This window comes from Protopterus annectens, chromosome 5.part0, assembly GCF_019279795.1.
Source record: "Protopterus annectens isolate FY-2018-M chromosome 5.part0, PAN1.0, whole genome shotgun sequence".
Taxonomy (NCBI): domain Eukaryota; kingdom Metazoa; phylum Chordata; order Ceratodontiformes; family Protopteridae; genus Protopterus; species Protopterus annectens.
In genome coordinates, this window is record NC_056735.1 from 1,707,285,200 (window position 1) to 1,707,308,320 (window position 23,121).

Sequence of the window (23,121 nt, forward strand, 5' to 3'; positions counted from 1 at the left end):
TTTCTGGTTCTTTACCATTAAATTTTTTGTGTGTAAAGTCTAACCTTTGAATAATGACATGCACTGTATTTTCAGAGAATCAGCTGAGACAAAAGTGCTTATCTGATTGTGTGTTGCTTAATAAAAGTTTTCATTGTACTACAGTGGCTTGTGGAAAAAGAATGGATTTTTTACATCATTGTGATCCCCAGGTCTGCTTGTGCTCACTTTTCTTGCTATTATTGTGGTACTTAACTCTGAAGAAGCCCACGGAATGATGGGTGAAAGTGCTCAGTATGTCTTTGTTGTAATAAACGGCAGTGTTGTGGATTTTTTTCATATAGTAATGGTGTCACTGGGAATTCAACATAGAAATAATCATGTAAATCAGAGTTAATCAAATCTGTCAACATCAAATCATAAATGAAAAGATGAACTCTGTCTATATAACATTTTTACAGATTATTTTGCCATATATTTATCAGTCTCTTCATCATTTAGCATTGTTTCCATGCATTGAAGATAATGGTGTTTATCCATCACTACGCCTCCGCCTTTATCTGCTGGTCAAAATTTAAGATGTGTGGCACATCGAAGTTCATTCAGGGCAGATCTTTCCTCAGTAATAAGTTTGTAAAACTTATGCTTGTATGGGGTGGAGAACTCTTTCTAAATGTCTTCATCACATAAACTAACAAATGCTTCAACAAATTTATTGGATGTAGGCATAAATGTACTCAGTTTCTTAAAGTCAAAATGTACATTCATTTGCTCAGAGAGCATCAATGATAAATATTTCTTGCAAAACGTCTCAAATCAATTAATATTTCAGTCATAGAAGATTGGCTAGGAATAAAACTCAACTTATTCAAAACAGATATTTGTTCTGTTGAAGGGCAAGATGAAATATTGAAGACTAAGTTATTCAACGCTTCTGTCTCATTTTCATTGGAACTGATTGTGTGCATCGAATATGCCCCCTTCTGACCCTGTTCTGTGTGTGGCTCTTTCCAAACATCTTGTTCTATAGGAAGTGGGGCAGGCAACAAAAAATAATTTTTATGTAATTCCAACATTTTAGACATAGAGACACAAGGTTCTGTAACCGGACTAGTAGTTAACCCCAAGGATGGATTCACAACTTCCAGAGCAATATACAATGTATTGCGTGTCTCAAGTGTTCTCTGTAATTCAACAGAGGGACCCATAGTATTATCTGAATGCAAGAGCATGCTCATCATTCCCACTGCTTTAGTGGCATTTTGAGTTGTCTGCCATGGCAATCCAGTACTGGCCAGCTTTCAAAAGCTCAGACTCTTCTCCCTTCTCTTCCTGTGGCAGCTGATTGCTGAGCATATTCTGAGGGGAAAGCCTTCAGATGTCACGGGAAGTTCAGTCTTTATGCCATTCAAAGAAAAAAGTTATCTGACTCTTCATAGGATCTAGTGCTGATTTTCTGACTTACTGCTCAGATCATCCCCATTTTGGGACCCCTTCCTCTCATTTTATTATTAGATGTAATACTCTATTTCTAATTTTATGTTTATTTAAAAATATATTCATTTTAATATTGTATTACTGTCACAGTAATTTCTGAAGCAATTTCTACTTGTAGTAATGTTTATTTGGCTTCTATCTTTGACAAATGCTTATTTTTACTGTTTGTGTGGAAACTTTCAGTATTTCTTTCAGAAGTTCTGTGAGTATGTGCGCAGCTAGACACTAGAGACCTATCATTACTGTTGTTAATCTGCTTTATTTTCATTTTGACAGGAAAATATTACAGAGCTTGAATTTTTCAGCATTTATATAGTATTTATTTTATGTATGACTTTGCTGTGTGCGTTTTTAACATTGGATCACAATTTTGCCGCAAATGTTTACTTGAATGTACTTTAGAGAATTTACTTAGTTTAAATTGCTGTGAAGTATTAATTTATGACAGTTTAATGTAGTTAGTGTGTGGAGCTATTTTTAACACTGTTTGGCACATCAGTTGCTTTGGTGTTTGAACTTTATATACTGGAAATTCTTTGACTTCTGTTAGTTGTAAAATAATTCTGAACACATTTCAAACTGTTTTTTGTGATAATACCACAGTTTGTCAGAGTTTAGTTGTGTTACTAGTAATTATGTATTGTGATATATTATTCACTTCTGGAAGTTTATTATTATTGTGGCTAGTGTTCTCTCCCTTGACTTGATGGATCCTAACTCTAGTCCCCCCAACAACCTTGTTTGTACTTAAAAAGAAAAAAACAAAATAAAAATATGCCCCAGCTTATGGTTAGTGATTCTGAATGACCACTACTTGGCCTGCAGACCACTTTTCCATTTACCCTGTCTCCCTCTAGTGTAGCTTTGCTGGTCACTCCTCCAGGGCTGTTACAGTAACTGGCTCAGGTATGGAAGAACCAAGCATTTTAGATGCAAGGTAGTCTGGGGTAAGTGACTCCTTGGCAACATAATACTCTGTCCCCAGATATTTTATTTAGTAGTGAAGTTCACAAGAAAAAGAAACAGAAGTTTCATCATACATCTGATAATCAGATTATAGCTTTTTATAAGGCTAATGTGGTTTCCTTGGCTAGCAGTGTTCTGCAGACAGCTAATTCTGCTAGTTGTGTTCCCATACATGGCTCTAGTGCTAGTTTGGCTCGGGACCTTTCTGTTGTTTCAGAGAATTATGAGAAATCTGATGAGAACAATGGTGATTTCATAGTTGTCCAGTCAGTCTGATTCTTTTGAAGGTGAACCCGAGCTTAAGTCCAAACATGTGTTTACTTTTCCTCAGATGATTGCTAGTGTTAGTGATGTTTTTGCTTGGGAGCAGTCGCGAACTACCCCAGAACTAGGCAGGGTAATGACCTTACAGAAGACAAGATGCTGAATTCTGTGGATAGTCCCTCTGTCTGACCATCCTTGGAAGATGTTTGTAAAGCTGCCTGCAGGACACCAGTATCTATTCCAGCAGTCCCTAAAAAAGCTCAGAGAAAATATAGGGTCTCTGTGGATATGGCAGGTATCTCTCTCTTGTCATTTGGGAATATACATAATTAGATTTTCAAGGCAAAAGGATGTCTCTTTCTAGTAATCTAGCCTTTAGAATGTTAAATTATCAAGACTATATGCAGAAATTTATTTTACAGTAGTTGGATCATTTTACTACATCCCTACCTGCAAAGCAAAATTCTTATATGAATGAAAGTGTTTCTAATTTGACTCAAATTTCAAAACATGATTTGAGAGGTGGGCTTGAATTTGCAGATACAGTCTTGAGAAATGCTGTTTTTTTATGTAATTAGAACTGCTCTGATGATTTAAAAGCCGAAATGTTGAATGCACCCTTAAGTTCTGAACTGATGTTTGACCAGCCCTGTGTTATTTTCAAACAATGGGATCATAGAGGCAAATTAATGCATGACATGGGTATCTAGGAAGTTCCATGTACCCAGGCTGTCCCCAAAGAAGCGTCTTCCTTTAAAGGGTAGAACAAAAATCCATGCTAAACAAAAGCCAGGGATTGAAAAGGAAATGGCAAGAGGGTAATTTTTCAAAACCAAACAAGGATTCCTTTATGAAAAAGGATGAGAAAAGTTAGAGGGTTGGTATTTTACTCTGGGGGGCCTATCAAAGTCTATTAAAGTGATTTTTACCATGCTATTTTTTTTGAGAAAAAGTAACTTTTTACAACTTTAAACTTTTACTGGCTTGGTATTGCTTGGTTTTCCTTGCAAAAGATGCACAGTTTTTTTCTTGACCATGGATCAAACACCAGTCCCATGGCTGGTCCTTCTTCCAGCCACAAAAAAAAAGTTAAGCACCACCACAGCAGGCTAGCAGTTTGTCTCAGCCACAGGAGGGTGACTCTGCTGTGGCCAAAGCAGTTTTTTCAGATACTCATCTTTTGTCCCAGATCCCTTATGGCACCTACAGCCAGTATGGACCAGGAATTAGTCATATCCTCTGTGGCTGTTGGTGTCTCCTCAGTGGGCAAAAGAGAGCCTCTCTTGTCAGTCCTGAGAGAGGAAGCAGGGAAGTCTTTTGTCTTCAGTCAGAATGTTGCGCCCATCCCTGGGGAAGCTGCCGCTGCTATCAACAATCCTGTTGGACCTGTTTTTCCTGTCAAAAAGAAACTGAAAACTATACCTCTATCTTCTCCTGCTCAAATTTCTCTAGACAGGAGTAATTTATTATATGAGGCTCGAGGCCTAATTCAGGCTATGGATCCTTCTTATAAGTTGGTTTCTGGTAAATGAAAAAAGATTCTGATTCTGGACAGGAATGTGAAGGAAAAGATGCAGGATTTTCTCCTCAGATGTCCGATTCAGATTCAGAGGAAAGCACAGTATCTGATTCTCCCTGTAAGGGGGGAAGGGTGTTCTCTTTCTTGGAGACTGTTTCCAGTATGTGCTAGTGTTTTCACTGGGAGAACACTAAGGTTTCTCAATCCTTCAGAAAATATTGTGAGCTGTTACAAGTGGAATTTCCAGAATATTCACCCATTCCTCAAGTGCTATCAGCACTGGATGATATGTGTCACTCCCTGCAATTTTTCCAGATTGTCAGCCTGCTGCCCTTAAGCAGGAAGATGGATTGTATAAATTCCTTAGACTTTTTAGTTTTTATGCAGTCAGCAGCTATAGCTATAGCTTTAGATGATCCTAATGCTGCTAAACATTTAGTTAATTACAATTCTACAGTTTATGGCAAGGATGGGAAAATTGATTAGTATGGAGAAAATGTATGCTTCTGCAACTTTGATTTTCAAAATTTTGAATTTTCAGGCTCAAAAGTTAAAGTTTATTCTGACTAATTCTGAAAGGGTAAGGAATGTTTTGCCTGCACTTTCTTCTTGTGAGGAAGAATCTGCTTTAAATGGTTTAGTTTTGGCCATCTTACAGGTCACAAGTATTTTTTAAGTGTGTCTATGACTGTGCTACTTCTCCAGGGCTATGACCACTGGTACTGTTTTGATTAGGTTTGCTAGGCTGCATTCTCAGAACTTCCCAAAAGATGTAGAAAATGAGATTTTAAATTCTCCTTGGATAGATATTTAGTTTTTGGCTCCTCTGCTGAAGAGGTTATCAAGAAGTGTGATGTGAGGGGTAAGCTGATACAGAGAATCTCAAAGAATTTTCAAGAGATTCTCTAACCTCTCATGCAGTTTTGGAAAAAAGCAAAATAAACAGCCTCAACAAAATTCTAGTAAACACGTTTAAGAAGTAATTACTTGAGATTTCAAAATGAATACAGGAACTACCCCAAACAAAAGATGGTTCAACAAGTCAGAATGACTGTTTAAGGGATCATGCCCCACTTCCCCTCTAGAAAGTCTGAACTTCTACTTTTCTATTTGACAACAGATAGTTTCAGATAACATCATTCATCGAAGTAAGAGATGGCATTGTGATAACATTTCTCCTTTCCACCTGGCAATTCCTCATCCACCAGACCGACTACTCTGTTTACTCCTGTCCTCCTACATAGATTATTTCTGGGAGTAATAGAGCCAATTCCTCCTTCCCAGTTTGGGTTGGCTTTGATGCCAAAGAAAATGCTTGGAGACCAGTTCTGGATCTTGATTTCCTAAACCAGATTGTGATAGTGCCCATTCAAAATAGTGTCACTTCACAACCTGTTAACTCTTCTTCCTCATTTGAATTTCCTGGTAAGTAACTCTAAATTTAAAAGATGCTTATCGCATTCCTATTCATCCAGATTTCAGGCATTTCTTAAGGTTTTTGTATGTCTGGATCACATTATCAGTCTTGTCCCTTACCCTTTGGAGTATTCCCTGCACCAAGCGTGTTCACAAAATATCTAGCTCCAGTTAAAGCTCATTGCAGGCTAGAGAGTATCTACATTTTTCCATATTTAGATGATTTTCTTATCTTTGCAGAGTCTTTTTCAAAGTGTCAAGAATCTGTTTTTTGGGTGAGAGATCTCCTACACATGTTGGGATTCCAAGAGAACATTCAAAAGTCTTTTTTGACTCCATCACACAGAATTGTATTCTTGGATTGTCTCCATAGGAAAAAAATAGACATATATCTAGATCTATTTCTAGGGTTTTCCACTCAGACTTACTTTGGTCAATGCGAGGAAATACCCTCAGGATTTTGGGTATAATGGTATCCATGATTCTCATGATATCCCTGGCAAGGCTCCACATAAGAAAGATACAATGGTATCTAAAGTATCTTTGGTCCTGGTACCAACACCCTTATATTTTCAAATCCCAGTTTTGGGATCTCTTAGAAATCACTTGGTGGAGACTGCAAATATCCTTTTATCCAGGTCTCGCCTTCTCCCTCCCTGCTTCAAAGCAATCAATCACCACAGATGTCTCAGACTTTGTTTGGGGAGTAGTTTCAGGAGGGATAAAAGTGCAGGGTTTGTGGGACACCAAGGACAGACTCAAGCATATAAATACAAAAGAGTTGCTTGCTGTAATTAAGGCACTCAATTCTCTGAATCCTCTTTGGCCTGGACCTCTTCAAGTTGTTACAGACAGTTCCACAGTCATATGGTACATCAACAAGCAAGGCGGAATCAGGTCTTTACTCCCTTTGTAGCCTAGCCATGTTAGATTGGGATATAGCTTCACAGCAGTCTCACTCTACAGGCATCCTACATTTCATCAGAGCAAATTTGAGCAGGACAAAAACAGGCCCTCATGAATGGAAAATCAATTAGAGAGTCTTCCAAGATTTTGAACATCTGTGGGGAGTTCCTCAAGTAGTCCTTTTCACCTTCCTTCTGAACAATCAGCTGGCAAAATTCTGCTCCAAGACGTCATGCAACATGGCCTAGAAGATAGATCCCTTTTACTTTCCTTGGACAGGAATATTCCTATTTGCTTTTCTACCGTTTTCACTGATATCCAGGGTACCTTTGAAGATTCAGAAGGAATCTCCCAAGATCATTGTGGTGACTCACTTCTGCTCCAGGTAATAGTAGTTCTCCCTGCCTTTCAAAATGGCCAGTAACAGTTGCCACATGCTTCCTTTTGGAATGGATCTACTCACAAAAGAACCAGGGGAATTTGATAAATCCTAACCCCAATCAACTTCACCTGATTGCCTGGATGATAGGGTCTTAATTCCCTTCAGGCACCTGTTTGCTGATGGATGTATAGCAGGTATTAATGGAGGCAAGAAAGCCTGTTACTAGAAAACTATACATTAGCAAATGGAAATGGTTTTCTGGTTGGTACCAACAACATAACAAGCACCCATTCAGGGCTAATGTTTCTCCAGTTTTACAAAATTTGTGTAAGTTGCTATCTTTTTGGCCTTTCTTACTCCTCCATCATGGTTTATTTATCAGCCATTTCAGCATGTCTGTTCATGGATCCCCATTTTTCAATGCATTCTCGTGTGAAAATGTTTTTGAATGGGGTTTTGCATAGGAGATCACCAAGAAAACTGGTGGTTTCTCCTTGGGATCTTAATTTTGTGTTAAAAGCTAACAGTTGCTCCATTTGAACCAACTCATCAGAGTTAAGGTTATTAATATGGAAAGCTGTTTACTGATTGTTCTGACCTCTGCAAGAAGAGTATCCTGAGTTGCAAACTCTTATGTTGAGCCAACCCTATCTTATTTTCCACAGATACAGAGTTTATTTGAGAACTAATCCTACTTTTTTTGCCTAAAGTGTTATCTGAGTTTACTTCAAACCAACCTGAACCTAAAAATGAGGGAGAAGGGATTCTCCACACCTTGGATGTCAGCAGACAATTCAAGTACTGTCTTGACAGAATAAAATGTTTCATATCATTGGATCATTTGGTAATTTCTTGTGAAGGTAAGAAGCAAGAACCTGTGTCAGAACGACTATCTTCAAATGGTTGTCTCAGGCTTTTACCTTTTGTTATTCTCACCACAACAAAACTATTCCATGCAAATTCAAGGCTCAGTCTACCAGGGATTGGCTTCATCTGTGGCTTTTTGGGAAGAGTTGGAATCTAGAAGTATTCCAGAAGCAGCAACTTGGTCCTCTGTACATATTTTTACAAAGCACTAACAGCTTGATTCCATCTCTAGGTCTAGATCAGGCTCTGCTAGGACCATTCTTCAGGGGCTCCTGGACCCTCTCCTTCCACCTAACAAATGCTGTGAGCCAGTGCTATCTACCCATATAGCTAAGGCTGATGCAGCAGTGAACAATATGATGAACATAGTACAGTTGTGTAAGTAAACTTACCATAACAATAGATGTCCGAATGATCACTGCTACTTCCTCCATCCACTTTTATTTTTCTTGATTATGCCAGGGTATGTATATATGCATATATTTTTACTCCTAACTATGTCCTCTGATGATTCAGCCTTCCTGTCTTAGTTGGCTTGAAATCTCTGAAGGGCGTGGAGCTCAAACCTGTGTTTTTTAGGCAGTGCGGCTCAAGCTGCTTAACAGTTTGAGCACATGGAAGGTGCCCTGAAGCTTTGGAATCTGACTGGCTGTTATATCCTTAGTAGGGTATAACCCATATAGCTAAGGCTACTGCAACAGTGATCATTCAAAGATATACTGATGTTCATCATATTGATCACTGATGTAGTAGTCTTAGCTATATGGGTTATATCCACTTATATATCCTTTCACTTAAAACAGAGATCTGTGAGCACTACATAGCACCATCTACAGATATACATGTATCCACAAAACTTATATATATATATATATATATATATATATATGTGTGTGTGTATGTATATAGACACACACACACACACACACACACACACATATATATATATATATATATATATATATCACCATCCTCTCACGCAGCAGAGAGCCACTGGTCTGGTAGCCATAAGCCTTGCACTGTCCAAGCTTATGCCATACAAGTAGAAATGTTCTAATATTTGGTGACTGTATTCTCAGGCACACTGATACCATGCTCACAAGGATGGACAAGGACAAGCTAACAGTTACTTATCTCCCTGTTGCCAGGATCCATGATGGCATAAGCGCTCTTTGGTCCCTCACACTGGCAAATATGAAAATAACATAGTGGATGTCTATGCAGGAGTGAATGTCTTATAATGCTGTACCATAACAGACATGTATATAGACATGCTGGATCTTGCTGTGTGTGCTGAATGCAATGGAATCCTACCTTTGCCCAAACATAAGATAATTGACTTCAGTAAATATCTAAGTAGTTGGTGTCATTTTAGGGAGTCCATTATATGTCACCCGGGAAAGAAATGGAAAATAGGCCAACCTGCTTAACTAGAGATGGCCTACACCTCTGCTCCATGTCTTTCACTTACTGATTAAAGCCCTTGCTGCTCTCATCTTGCCCTTTTTAAGCCAACTCTGACTACTGGACATTCAAATTTAATAAATAATGACAGCGCAAATTCTAATTCTGATCACATCAAAGTTGGTTTTCTCTGTGCCAGAAGTCTCCTTTCTTACCTGGATTCAGTGTTAACCATACCTTCAGACCTGAGGGGCACTGTAGATGCATTTCCATGTTTGTCAGATATAATATGACTTCTAGGCAGATACCCTGTGAGCCATTTCCAACTTACCTCTATTAAGAATAAATATCAGTTTATAGCTTGCTTCAGGGCACTGTCCAGGTCTTCAGTAGACCATGGTAGATTCCTAAATGTACTTTGAGAACTACCATTAGAAAAAATACTGGGTGATTTTAGTTATTCTTCAATTAACTGGTGTACCTACACCAATAAAGTTGGATAAGGCCAAAAGATTCTCTGACCTAAATGATAGCTCATTAGGACAAATAGTTAACCAGCCCACTGGGGCTGGATCATTCTGGGCCCTCATCAACATTGCCTCCAAGTGTACCAAGCTTTTAGTGTCACCATCCCTGGTTAAGTCAGACAACAAATTAGCAATCTTTTCCTTTAAACCCTCTAATCCTGCAGTCATAAACAATTCTGTGTTTGTGAGATTTAAACATACAAACTTGGTTAAATTATAATTGCATTTTGTAGTGAGCTATGTTTACTTGCAATGCCACCGCTTGATGCTTTAAGCTGCTATTTTTTCATCTGAACTCTACTCTTACATAAAAACTGTAGCTTAGCACTCCCCACTAGAACCAATAATTTTAAATTTAAAATTAAGCCACCTTGATGGCTCATCATTATAAATTAGAACTGTAAAAAATTGAGGTCCCATAACAAATCTACCCACATGAAAGACTTGATCAAAAAGATCAACATGTAGCTATAAATGGCCAAAAGAAAGATCAAAGCTAAACATGGACTAAAAATGGCATCAGAAACCAAAAATAAATACAAATCCTTCTTTAATTATATTGGGGAGCTGAGAAGTAGCACCTTGCAATGTGCAGAACTAATCCAAAATGGCATTACCCACTATGTCCCTAAAGGGATAGCTGATATACTTGCTACTTTTAGGAGTCGGCAACATTCCACAAAACCCTAAGGCCCACTCACCCACTTACATTACCACTGAACATGTTCTGGCTGTATTCTGTAAAACTAAAAATACTTCTAGGGGCCTGGGCAATTTACACTGATACCTAAAAGTACCAAACATGCCTTTGCTGAACCCCTCCTACATTTGTTTAACTTAACACACCACAACATACGTTCTTGAGATGTGAAAAATGACTATAGTGGTGCCTCTGCACAAAGGAGGCCCAACCACAAACTCTGATAATTACAGATCTATCAGCATAATTAACTAGCATAATTTGCAAGGCCATGCAACACATTATATCTGATCTAAATTACTGTATTATAAATGTCATACAACTGGACTGCTACCAATTTCATTTTGTCAGTGGTGGATCATGTCTATTCATCTTGATAAATTTCTTTGAGAAAGTTACAGAGGTAGTGGAAAGTGGCCACTCAGTCAACACAGCATATCTGGATCTGATCAAGGCCGTTGATATTGTATCTCATGTTGGCACTGTAAACAAGCTGAAAGACTTAAAGGCAGACCTTCACATGGTAAGATGGATTGCAAACTAGTTTAAGGATGGAACTCACACAATTAAAGTGACAGGTACCAATCCAGAAAGTAAGAAAGTAACCATCTGAGTGCCACAGGGATCAGTACTGGGACCCTTCCTTTTTGTATATACTTTTCTGACAAACCTTGACCTGTGGTTAACCAAATTTGCAAATGTCTGCAAGCTGGGTGCCATCTTTTGCTCCGCCATTCAGACAGAAGCACTTTCACAAGAATTAGCCCTTACAAACCAATGATGCACAGCAAAAGGGCCGAAGCTAAATGCAGAAAAGTACAGCATTATCACTTTTGGGGAAATACTTCTTTACAACTTACAGCACAGCCAGTACCACACTCCATATGAGCATGGTAGTTGAGGATCTCCATACCTGGGTTACAAATCCTCAGCTTTGAGGACCATGTTGCACCATGTGAACAATGGACACATCCCACACAGTATATCTGGATCTGGTCATGGCCTTTGATACTGTACCTCATGCTGACATTGTAAACAAGTTAAATGAAGTAATGGTAGACCACATGATTATATGCACTGTAAATTGTCTGATGGATACTGATGACACTGTTAAGGTGGGAGGTATCACTTAAAGTAACCAGTGGAGCACCACAGGTCTTAGTAATGGGTTCCCTCCTTTCTGGTATATACTTTTCTGACCACCATAGTACAAATCCTAACCTGTGTTCACCAATGACTGCTAGCAGCAGCCATCTTCTTTTCCCCCATTGATACAGAAGCATTTCAGCAAGACTTAGTCCATACAAAAAAGTGGTGCAGAGAATGGGCTCAAACGAAATTCAAAGAAGTGCAGCAGTATCGTATTTAGGAAACACTAACCTTTATCAACAGCTTTCAGCATAGCGAATACCCCACTCCAGATGCAAACTGTAATCAAGGATCCTGGGACCTGTGTTAACAATTCTTTTACCTTTGACCATCATGTTGTAATAATAGAACATTCTGCTACCTAACACAAATAATTTTCAAAGGTATTTTTGTCTAGGGCAATGGATGCTATTGCCCCTTTGTACTCTTCCCTGATTAGACCAGTTACTAAGTATGCCTCTTTTGGCATGTACTTAACCAGATATATCACTCACCTAGAAGGGCTCCAAAGGTACCTGATGAAAAAGATTATTGACCTAAAAGCCCTTTGCTATCAAGACAAATTAGAAGCCCCTTCCTTATACTCTGATTGTCTGTTATATACTCCTGCATGATGCTTATGCCTAACATTCCATGCCATCAAAGACCCCTCCCTAATGGATTTCTTATACCTTCACAAGATAAGCATCTACACAAATAACCTGAAACCTAGGATTTGAGTCTCCACAAAACACGTTGAAAGGGTTGATTCATTTACCAGTGGCTGCCCTATCTCTGGAAAAACTGCTTCACATATTAGGTAGAATAACACCCTTGCTTCCTTTAAAACTAAAACTAACTTTATTGAGTGGATGAATACCCACAAGTTCATCCACAGCCTATCATGTTTTTCCCTCCTGGAAGTGGGAAGTATATTTTGAGAAATGTATTTGGCAAGGCACACATGGTCTTTAAATATATTTACTTTGTAGTTCTTATGAGCCTATGATCCTATAACTTTAAAGGAAATTGATCTGTATGACAGAATTTCTTTTGTTGCTTCATTGTGCCATTGACATTGTATTTCCCATTATTTTTACCATAGGACATGGTCTACCAGCAGGTCTAGCAGAAGTAGAGATGATCGAGCGAGCCCGTAAAAAACGTGCATGGGAAGCAACCTTGCCACCACTAAATGATGTCTCACAACTTGAGAAACGAAGAAAAATGATGGATGACATGGAGAGAAAAGAATGGGCCTTTAGAGAGAGAGAAATTGAAAAGTAGGTAAATTTTAGTAATTACTGAAGAAAAAAATTATAAAATGTATCATTCTGCATAGCCTTTATAATGACTTGTGCGAGTAACCTTGATATTCAGATATGTCATCCTCCATGTTTACAGATTACAGGATGGCTTGTAAAGAAAGAGCAGCCAAGCTACCAAGGATTTTTCCCAGAAGCAGTGAGGAGATAAAGCCATTAATCTGTGATTTGCTGTAGACAAAGAAAAAACAATGTGGCCTGGGCATAGTTACAGTGAGCCTCTAGCTCCAAAATATTTTTTGCCACTTGAAAAGATTAGATACAGCAAATCTGAGTTTACTTCAGCATAATGTTATTAATCGTTTGAGGATTATGGATGTCCCTCCTTATCACTTTTGCAGTATTCTTCATTCTTGGGATAGCATGCTGAGGATAGCCAAATGTCTGGCCAGCATGCCAAAGACTTTAAACTTTTCAGGCACCATGCACTAGACTTATGTCCTATGTGCAGATAGTAGAGTACATATGTGACATACAAGTACATAAGCCTCAGAACTTCTTTGCCACCAGTCCGAATGCTACCTTTAAATTTGGTCTGCAAGTTGTTACCAAGATGCTTTAACTACACAACTTTCTAAATATAATTGTCCCATCTGGGGGTCTCTTCCTTCTTTTCTTTTTTCTTCCTTTTATGTTAGCTTACGTCATCCAATAAGGGAAAATGTGAGTGTTTGAGGCAGCATCCCCACAAAGATAGATACAACAAATGCCTTTTTGTTTAGCTGCTACACACAACCATGCAAAGTGTGATATTCATCAAGCATTTGTCCCCAGAATACTCCACAGTCATCTGTTGTCTCTTTTCATTTATGTGGAGCCAGCAATTGAAGCCTTTGGCTCAAGGTACCATGGCCGAATCTACCTGCCTCAATGTTCAGCTGAAGTAAAAAAGCGTGTACTGAACCTGCTGCTGTCCAGCCTCCACTGGAGGTCTCCTCTGGGCTGGATAAAGAACCCAAGGACCATCTGATGCCAAAGATTCCCTTTGCTGCAACCCATTGGAAGCTGTCTACCCTCACATCTGCTGAGTCTGTGCCTACATCTGGTACAGATGTGGCGGGGGAGCCATGGCTGATTATTTCAGAGGGGTAAAGGGGGATTCCTAAAGTACTTAGGTTCATAGGTTCATACTAGGCTATCTGCCCGAGGGCATTTGCAAGCCTAGCCCATCGTTTTGTGGCTTACGCCACCCCTTAAGTATGGGGAACTATACCCGCTATTTTGCTGTGCCTCTGTCGAGCAGTGACACTGAGGTAATCCCTGGGGTATATCTGCGATCTCCCATCCATTGGTCAAGATTTCTCTTGAACAAGGCCAGCGAGGTGCTCTGCCTCACATGTACCGGGATTTTGTTCCACAGCATAGGCAGTCTTTGGGTGATGAATCTATCCCTCCAGCACGTCCTATTAATAGCCGTGTCGAGGTTTAAGTCTCCCGCCCTTGTGGCTCTGATGGATCTAGATTTTTTGAGGTGAAGCATATTCATCAAATCTGGGTTTGACATGGCCTTGTATGTTAGGCAAAGGTCACCTCTGAGCAAGCGGTAGGCGACTGAATAGAGCTGGAGTTCTTTCAGTCGGGCAGCATAGGACAGATTTTTGAGACCCTTTATCCTTTTGGTGAGGAACTTTTGTGGCCTCTCCAGCTGCTGCAAGTGTCGGGTCAGATACATCCGAATGGGGCATTGTACTCAATCATTGGTCTGATGAGTGATGAGTAAAGGGAGACTATGACCTCCCTTGATCTAGATGAGAATCCCTTCATGATAAGGTGGGCAATGTAGAAGGTCTTCCTAACTACTTTAGCTACATGGGTGTCGAATGACAGACTACTATCAACCTGGGTCCCCAGGTCCCTGATAACTTCTTCTGTGCTCAGTGGATTGCCACCTATTTGGTAGCTAGGGGTAACCTTGTTTTTCCCGAAGGGTATGACTATGCATTTTTTGGCATTTAACTTTAGGCCGTGGCTCTGGCACCAGTTATCTGTTTCTGTGAGACCCTTCTGAAGGATATCTGTGTCAGATGTGTTTTCTACTATGGCGCCCAGTTTGCAGTCATCTGCAAACTTTGTCAGCCATAACCCTTCTGTGTTTGCTTGTACTTCGGAAAAGTAGATGCCAAACAAGAGTGGGCCCAGGACTGAGCCCTGTGGGACACCACTTGTGACAGGCTTTGAGTCTGACATGGCGCCAGCAACTCTGACTCTGTGGGTTCTGTCACTCAGCCAGTTTGCAACCCATCTTGTGATGTATGGGTTAACATTTAAGCTGATGAGTTTTTCAATGATACCAGAGTGGGGTATTGTATCAAAGGCCTTAGCCAGATCGAGGTAGGCTGTATGGACTGCCTTTCCCTCATCAATGGCTTTGGTGACTGTTTCGAAGAAGTCAACCAAGTTTAAAAGGCATGATCTTCCTTTGACAAAGCCAAACTGGGTTGGATCCAAAGTCTGCAAATTCCCAATGTCTTTATTTATGAGGTCCATTATGATCCTCTCCATGGCTTTGCAGATAAGGCTTGTCAAGGTAATGGGCCGGTAATTTCCAGGGTCGGTGGAGGCACCGCCTTTGTGAAGTGGGACCACAGTTGCAGTGCGCCACTCCCTGGGTACGTATCCAGAGGTAAGACTTTGATTAAACAGCTGTCCTAGCTGTGGGTTTAATTCCTCATTGAGTTCGTGGAGCACACAGCCGGGGACACCATCAGGTCCCATGGATGCTGTGTTTTTTGCTTTGGAGAGAGCAGTTCTCACTTGGGCGCTGGAGATGTTTGGGGGGCTGCAATCGTTTGGTATAGATATCTCTCCTTTTGGGGGGGAGGGGGGGGGAGTTTGCACTGAACCTGTCAGCCAGTATGCAAACAACAAATAACCAAGGTAGAGAGGTGGAACCAAAGAAGAATCCAAAAAAATAGCATAATACAAATTTATTTATCTGCTTTCGTCCGTGGACTTCATCAGAATAAAAATCAGCATTTGCACACTCAATAAATACGTTACAAACAATTAAAGATTCAATTGAACAATTAACTTAAAATCTCCTGATATTAATCAACTAATCTAAATGTTAGGTGAAATGAAGAGAAACTATATCTTCTTCTTTTTTAACCTGTAATTTACGATGTTTTAAAAAGCATTTTACATTGATGGACTCGTTGAGTCCTGGATAAGAATCAGATTGTAACCTGATCTGCCAGACAGTTTCTCTTCGTAATAAATAATTTTTAAAATCACCATCTCTCATGTCCTTCTGACAAACCTCCAATATGGAGAACAAAAATTTCTTAAAGGAACAACACACTAATGAGTGTTTAAAAAGAGCATTGGTTTCATCTTTAGTTTTAATACTATAAAGGTGCTCTCTTATTCGAATTTTTAATTGTCGAGATGTCATTCCCACGTAATAAGCTGGACATGTGGAGCAGAGGGCTATATAAATAACCCCCTGTGTACAACAATTAACAAATCCTGGAACTTCAAAAGTTCTGTCAGATGAAACAACAGAAATGTAAGGGCCAGTGGAAATGTAACAACACATATTACATTCATGACAACAATGCATACCATGCTTGTTGGATGACTTGTGAAACGTCATGTTAGTTGAACTACATGTAATATCATGTTCTAAAGCCTTTTTGATGTTAAAATGATTTTTCTGAACAAAAAATGGCTTGTTACCTAATATTTTAAAAATGTCTGGGTTGCCTTGAATAACTCGCCAGTTTGTTCTAAAAGGCGTTGAATGCGCTGACAATCGGAACTCATATCAAGAGAACAAACTAGCTCACCATGCAATCGATTAACCCTCCCTTTCACAGTGACATCAAAAATATTTTGTGTGGTCAGATTTAATATAGAGGGATAAAAATCGTTACGTTTCTGAAAGATCTCTTCGGCAGCATTGGTTACCAATTTCTTGTCATAACCTCTATTGAAAAACAAAGAGGAAATGAAATTAAATTCATCAAGTAAATCAGCCTCTTTAGATGTCATACGACAGGCCCTGATGAATTGACCTCTAGGGATGTTGTTAATAGTATGCCTGGCATGTCCACTACGAAAATGTAAATAAGCATTATTGAATGTTTGTTTTCTGTGGATACGACTATGAAATCTGCCTTCATCTACATCCCACCTAAGGGAAATGTCTAAAAAATTAACACTCAATCCTGCATGTCCAATGGTGAACTTTAAATAATCAGAAAAGGAATTAATTTCTGACAAAAAACTGCTTACAATGGAATGGTCACCCTCAATGACAAAAATCAAATCATCCACGTAACGAGAATAAAAAGAAATGTTGAATTTGCTACTCAACACTGGCATGAACTCAAGCTCCCACCGGGCCATGACCAAATTGGCATAGGCGGGAGCTGCAGGGGACCCCATGGCTACTCCCCTTCTTTGTCTATAAAATCTACCTCCGAATAAAAAATAGTTGTTGTGTAAAACTATGTCCAAAAGCATACAAATAGTGGATACAACAGTGTTACTGTATTCAGGTTTGTTCTTGACTAAATAACTCCTTACAGCATCAATGCCATCTTCATGAGGTATGCAAGTGTACAATGAAATTACATCAACTGTTAAAAGAAAGTGTTTGTTGGGATCAAACAATTTTGCTGAAGCATAAATGTTGAATTTGTGTAAAAAATGCCAAGAATCACGAGTATAGGACCCGTCATTGCCAATGATGGGTCCTAAAACTGCGTCTATAACTAAAGAGATGCCTTCAGTGACAGAGTGGGGGGAGGACACTATGGGTCTAAACGGTGGATTGTGAACTGATTTATGCGTTTTGGGTATTCCAAACATTACCCCTATCCGGGGTTTTTCAACAACACAAAAATTATACATCTCAAAGCTAATGTCACCAGACATTAAAGCTTCATATAACTGAGAATGTATAAAATGTTGACTTCGATGTATGTCTAAAAGAGTAACTTCATCGTATTCATCAACATTGTTTAAAACTTCAAACATTTTATCCTTATAAATGTCCTGTTCCATGATTACTATGTTACCCCCCTTGTCACTCTTCATAAATCTAAATTTATCTGTCAAAGTAATTAGGTTATTTAAAGCTTTTCTTTCGGCATCTGTCATATTGTAATAACGATTTGGTCTGAATTTTAACATTTTGCTGATGTCTTGTATGCATATTTCCTCAAACACCTTTATGGTGTGTTGTAAAGTTGGTGTATAACATGAGGGTTTATTAAAAACACTCTGCTTGTCTGCTGACACATTGTGCATCAAATAGTGTAAATTGAGCTTCCTAGTATATTTTTTAAGATCCACTACAGTTCTAACATAGTTAGCTCTTGAACTAGGAACAAAGTTGAAACCTAACTTTATGTTGACCCAAAATGGCCAATAAACTACAAGTTACTGCTTTAAACCACTCCTCTGAGGACAAACAGGCAGCTCAGTACTCCCTACTCCCACTAGTGAGTAAAGAAACTACCCCTTGACCAAACAAGGAAAATGGAGAAAACAGGAACCAAGACAAAGCCCAGGGATCAGCAAAATCTGATCACTGGAACAAACTATTAGAAAAGTATGGAAAACAAGAGTATTTTTTTGTTTTTTCAAGTTTTTTCAGAAAGGCAGAAAATACAATAAATGCTGTGTTTTTCGACTAAATGCTATCAAAAGCTAGTACACTTGAGTGTATTAGCCTGTTGTTTAACTTTTAAGCAAAACTTAAACAAGCAAGTGCAATAAACAATTCAAGCTATTAAAAACAGTAAAAATAGGTAATAGCAGAATAAAACAGGCAGAAATAGCAATCGAAAGGCTTAAAAAGTCGAAAATGCAGAAAAAATACTTAAAATCTGGAAAGTTTGTCTTTTCTGGTCTCTGCTGCTCTAGGAACTCTGCTGGACACCATGGGGAGCTGTGCTGAGTTCTCTATAGCCAGAAAAGCCCGCCAAAGCGTGCTTTATAGCAGGGGGCTGGAAAAGACAGGAAATGACCCAAAATGGCCAATAAACTACAAGTTACTGCTTTAAACCACTCCTCTGAGGACAAACAGGCAGCTCAGTACTCCCTACTCCCACTAGTGAGTAAAGAAACTACCCCTTGACCAAACAAGGAAAATGGAGAAAACAGGAACCAAGACAAAGCCCAGGGATCAGCAAAATCTGATCACTGGAACAAACTATTAGAAAAGTATGGAAAACAAGAGTATTTTTTGTTTTTTTCAAGTTTTTTTTTCAGAAAGGCAGAAAATACAATAAATGCTGTGTTTTTCGACTAAATGCTATCAAAAGCTAGTACACTTGAGTGTATTAGCCTGTTGTTTAACTTTTAAGCAAAACTTAAACAAGCAAGTGCAATAAACAATTCAAGCTATTAAAACAGTAAAAATAGGTAATAGCAGAATAAAACAGGCAGAAATAGCAATCGAAAGGCTTAAAAAGTCGAAAATGCAGAAAAAAATACTTAAAATCTGGGAAGTTTGTCTTTTCTGGTCTCTGCTGCTCTAGGAACTCTGCTGGACACCACGGGGAGCTGTGCTGAGTTCTCTATAGCCAGAAAAGCCCGCCAAAGCGTGCTTTATAGCAGGGGGCTGGAAAAGACAGGAAATGACCCAAAATGGCCAATAAACTACAAGTTACTGCTTTAAACCACTCCTCTGAGGACAAACAGGCAGCTCAGTACTCCCTACTCCCACTAGTGAGTAAAGAAACTACCCCTTGACCAAACAAGGAAAATGGAGAAAACAGGAACCAAGACAAAGCCCAGGGATCAGCAAAATCTGATCACTGGAACAAACTATTAGAAAAGTATGGAAAATAAGAGTATTTTTTTTTCAAGTTTTTTCAGAAAGGCAGAAAATACAATAAATGCTGTGTTTTTCGACTAAATGCTATCAAAAGCTAGTACACTTGAGTGTATTAGCCTGTTGTTTAACTTTTAAGCAAAACTTAAACAAGCAAGTGCAATAAACAATTCAAGCTATTAAAAACAGTAAAAATAGGTAATAGCAGAATAAAACAGGCAGAAATAGCAATCGAAAGGCTTAAACAATAGCAAATGGAGAAAAAAGTACTTAGAATCTGGAAAGTTTTTTTTTCTGGTCTCTGCTGCTCTAGGAACTCTGCTGGACACCACGAGGAGCTGTGCTGAGTTCTCTATAGCCAGAAAAGCCCGCCAAAGCGTGCTTTATAGCAGGGGCTGAAAAGACAGGAAATGACCCAAAATGGCCAATAAACTACAAGTTACTGCTTTAAACCACTCCTCTGAGGACAAACAGGCAGCTCAGTACTCCCTACTCCCACTAGTGAGTAAAGAAACTACCCCTTGACCAAACAAGGAAAATGGAGAAAACAGGAACCAAGACAAAGCCCAGGGATCAGCAAAATCTGATCACTGGAACAAACTATTAGAAAAGTATGGAAAACAAGAGTATTTTTTTTGTTTTTTCCAAGTTTTTTCAGAAAGGCAGAAAATACAATAAATGCTGTGTTTTTCGACTAAATGCTATCAAAAGCTAGTACACTTGAGTGTATTAGCCTGTTGTTTAACTTTTAAGCAAAACTTAAACAAGCAAGTGCAATAAACAATTCAAGCTATTAAAAACAGTAAAAATAGGTAATAGCAGAATAAAACAGGCAGAAATAGCAATCGAAAGGCTTAAAAAGTCGAAAATGCAGAAAAAAATACTTAAAATCTGGAAAGTTTGTCTTTTCTGGTCTCTGCTGCTCTAGGAACTCTGCTGGACACCACGAGGAGCTGTGCTGAGTTCTCTATAGCCAGAAAAGCCCACCAAAGCGTGCTTTATAGCAGGGGTCTGGAAAAGACAGGAAATGACCCAAAATGGCCAATAAACTACAAGTTACTGCTTTAAACCACTCCTCTGAGGACAAACAGGCAGCTCAGTACTCCCTACTCCCACTAGTGAGTAAAGAAACTACCCCTTGACCAAACAAGGAAAATGGAGAAAACAGGAACCAAGACAAAGCCCAGGGATCAGCAAAATCTGATCACTGGAACAAACTATTAGAAAAGTATGGAAAACAAGAGTATTTTTTTGTTTTTCCAAGTTTTTTCAGAAAGGCAGAAAATACAATAAATGCTGTGTTTTTCGACTAAATGCTATCAAAAGCTAGTACACTTGAGTGTATTAGCCTGTTGTTTAACTTTTAAGCAAAACTTAAACAAGCAAGTGCAATAAACAATTCAAGCTATTAAAAACAGTAAAAATAGGTAATAGCAGAATAAAACAGGCAGAAATAGCAATCGAAAGGCTTAAAAAGTCGAAAATGCAGAAAAAATACTTAAAATCTGGAATGTTTGTCTTTTCTGGTCTCTGCTGCTCTAGGAACTCTGCTGGACACCACGAGGAGCTGTGCTGAGTTCTCTATAGCCAGAAAAGCCCGCCAAAGCGTGCTTTATAGCAGGGGGCTGGAAAAGACAGGAAATGACCCAAAATGGCCAATAAACTACAAGTTACTGCTTTAAACCACTCCTCTGAGGACAAACAGGCAGCTCAGTACTCCCTACTCCCACTAGTGAGTAAAGAAACTACCCCTTGACCAAACAAGGAAAATGGAGAAAACAGGAACCAAGACAAAGCCCAGGGATCAGCAAAATCTGATCACTGGAACAAACTATTAGAAAAGTATGGAAAACAAGAGTATTTTTTTTGTTTTTTCAAGTTTTTTCAGAAAGGCAGAAAATACAATAAATGCTGTGTTTTTCGACTAAATGCTATCAAAAGCTAGTACACTTGAGTGTATTAGCCTGTTGTTTAACTTTTAAGCAAAACTTAAACAAGCAAGTGCAATAAACAATTCAAGCTATTAAAAACAGTAAAAATAGGTAATAGCAGAATAAAACAGGCAGAAATAGCAATCGAAAGGCTTAAAAAGTCGAAAATGCAGAAAAAATACTTAAAATCTGGAAAGTTTGTCTTTTCTGGTCTCTGCTGCTCTAGGAACTCTGCTGGACACCACGAGGAGCTGTGCTGAGTTCTCTATAGCCAGAAAAGCCCGCCAAAGCGTGCTTTATAGCAGGGGGCTGGAAAAGACAGGAAATGACCCAAAATGGCCAATAAACTACAAGTTACTTGTTAGTGAGGAGGTGCTAGGTACCCTCACTGAATCTCAGGAGGGTTCTGAACGTCATAGATTTCTTAGAGTTGATGTTCCCTTAAAAAAGAAGCAGAAGACAAGGCATGTGGCCCCTGTGGCTAAAGATCCCCACAAAGAATGGCAGGATTTCACTTGGGCTTTTCAATGCTCTTATGGCTCTTAAGCCCCCTCAAGGATTATGTTTTCCTGCTTCTGATCTGTGGTCTTTCACTCCTTCCAGATGTCCTAAGGATACTGATTTCATCTGATGAAGTGTAAAACTCTAGTGAGGGGTCATTGGCTTAGTCTTCCAAGAGCCACTCTCCTCTTGCCCTTGGGGTCTGAAAAAGAGAATTCACTTTATCCTAAGTCCCCTGTGGAAGAATTGCCTTTGGGGATATAATGGTTCCTATGAAGAAATATTTTAAGTGCGACTGTTCCCAAGTTTCTGACATTCAAAAACAGTATTATGAACTCTTGCAAATAGATTCTTCTCAGCCTTCAGCAGTCCCTCTACTGCTGGGTACCCTTTTGGATACTTTCACTGCAGCTTCTTAGGGCCCCTGATTCTCCAACTCCTGCCCCTAAGAAGATGGACAGATTCTGTAACCTGAACCTCAAAGGTTTTTGTATAAAGCCCTTCCTTTGATCCTGATGTTATTTCTGTAGCTACTGACAAACCTTCCAAGTTCCTGTCCTCTTCTAAGCTTTTACCTTCTGATAAGGATAGCTGTGCTTGTGACGCCCATGCACTGGCCCAGCAATCAAGGAGCCTCGGTCCTCACCACTAACACTAGTGAGGGGCGTCCATATAGGGAAAGGATAATAAATGCACACACAGTAAAGTACAATTTCCCTTAAGAGCACACAGAGATGACAGTCAGTCTGGGGCTGGTTTCTCCCTTTCTCTCCAGGTCCCCAGTAAGACTCCCCACTGGCACAGCTATAGGGTCCTGATCTCAGCCTAGTGGGCAAGCTAAAAGCTCCAGCACCCTCTCTGTCCAACCAGTGCTTCGTGACTCTGCCCAAATAGCTGACACACACTTTGAGATAAGAGTTTATACAACCACACAGACACTCCTGGGGAAGGCTGGCACAGGTTCTCCAGCTGTGGCCCTTTTACCCAGACTATAAGGTAGAAATCACTGCCACCACCCAGCT

At 39.3% G+C, this 23,121-nt stretch overlaps 1 protein-coding gene across 1 annotated transcript in view; it reads left to right on the forward strand.

The window, feature by feature from the left end:
* CFAP91 (cilia and flagella associated protein 91) overlaps positions 1-23,121 on the forward strand; it is a 1,839,442-nt gene that overhangs the window by 607,723 nt on the left and 1,208,598 nt on the right. The window contains exon 7 of the mRNA XM_044071500.1: positions 12,661-12,838. Within this exon, the coding sequence (XP_043927435.1) occupies positions 12,661-12,838 (178 nt within the window). The remainder of the gene's footprint in view (positions 1-12,660; positions 12,839-23,121) is intronic.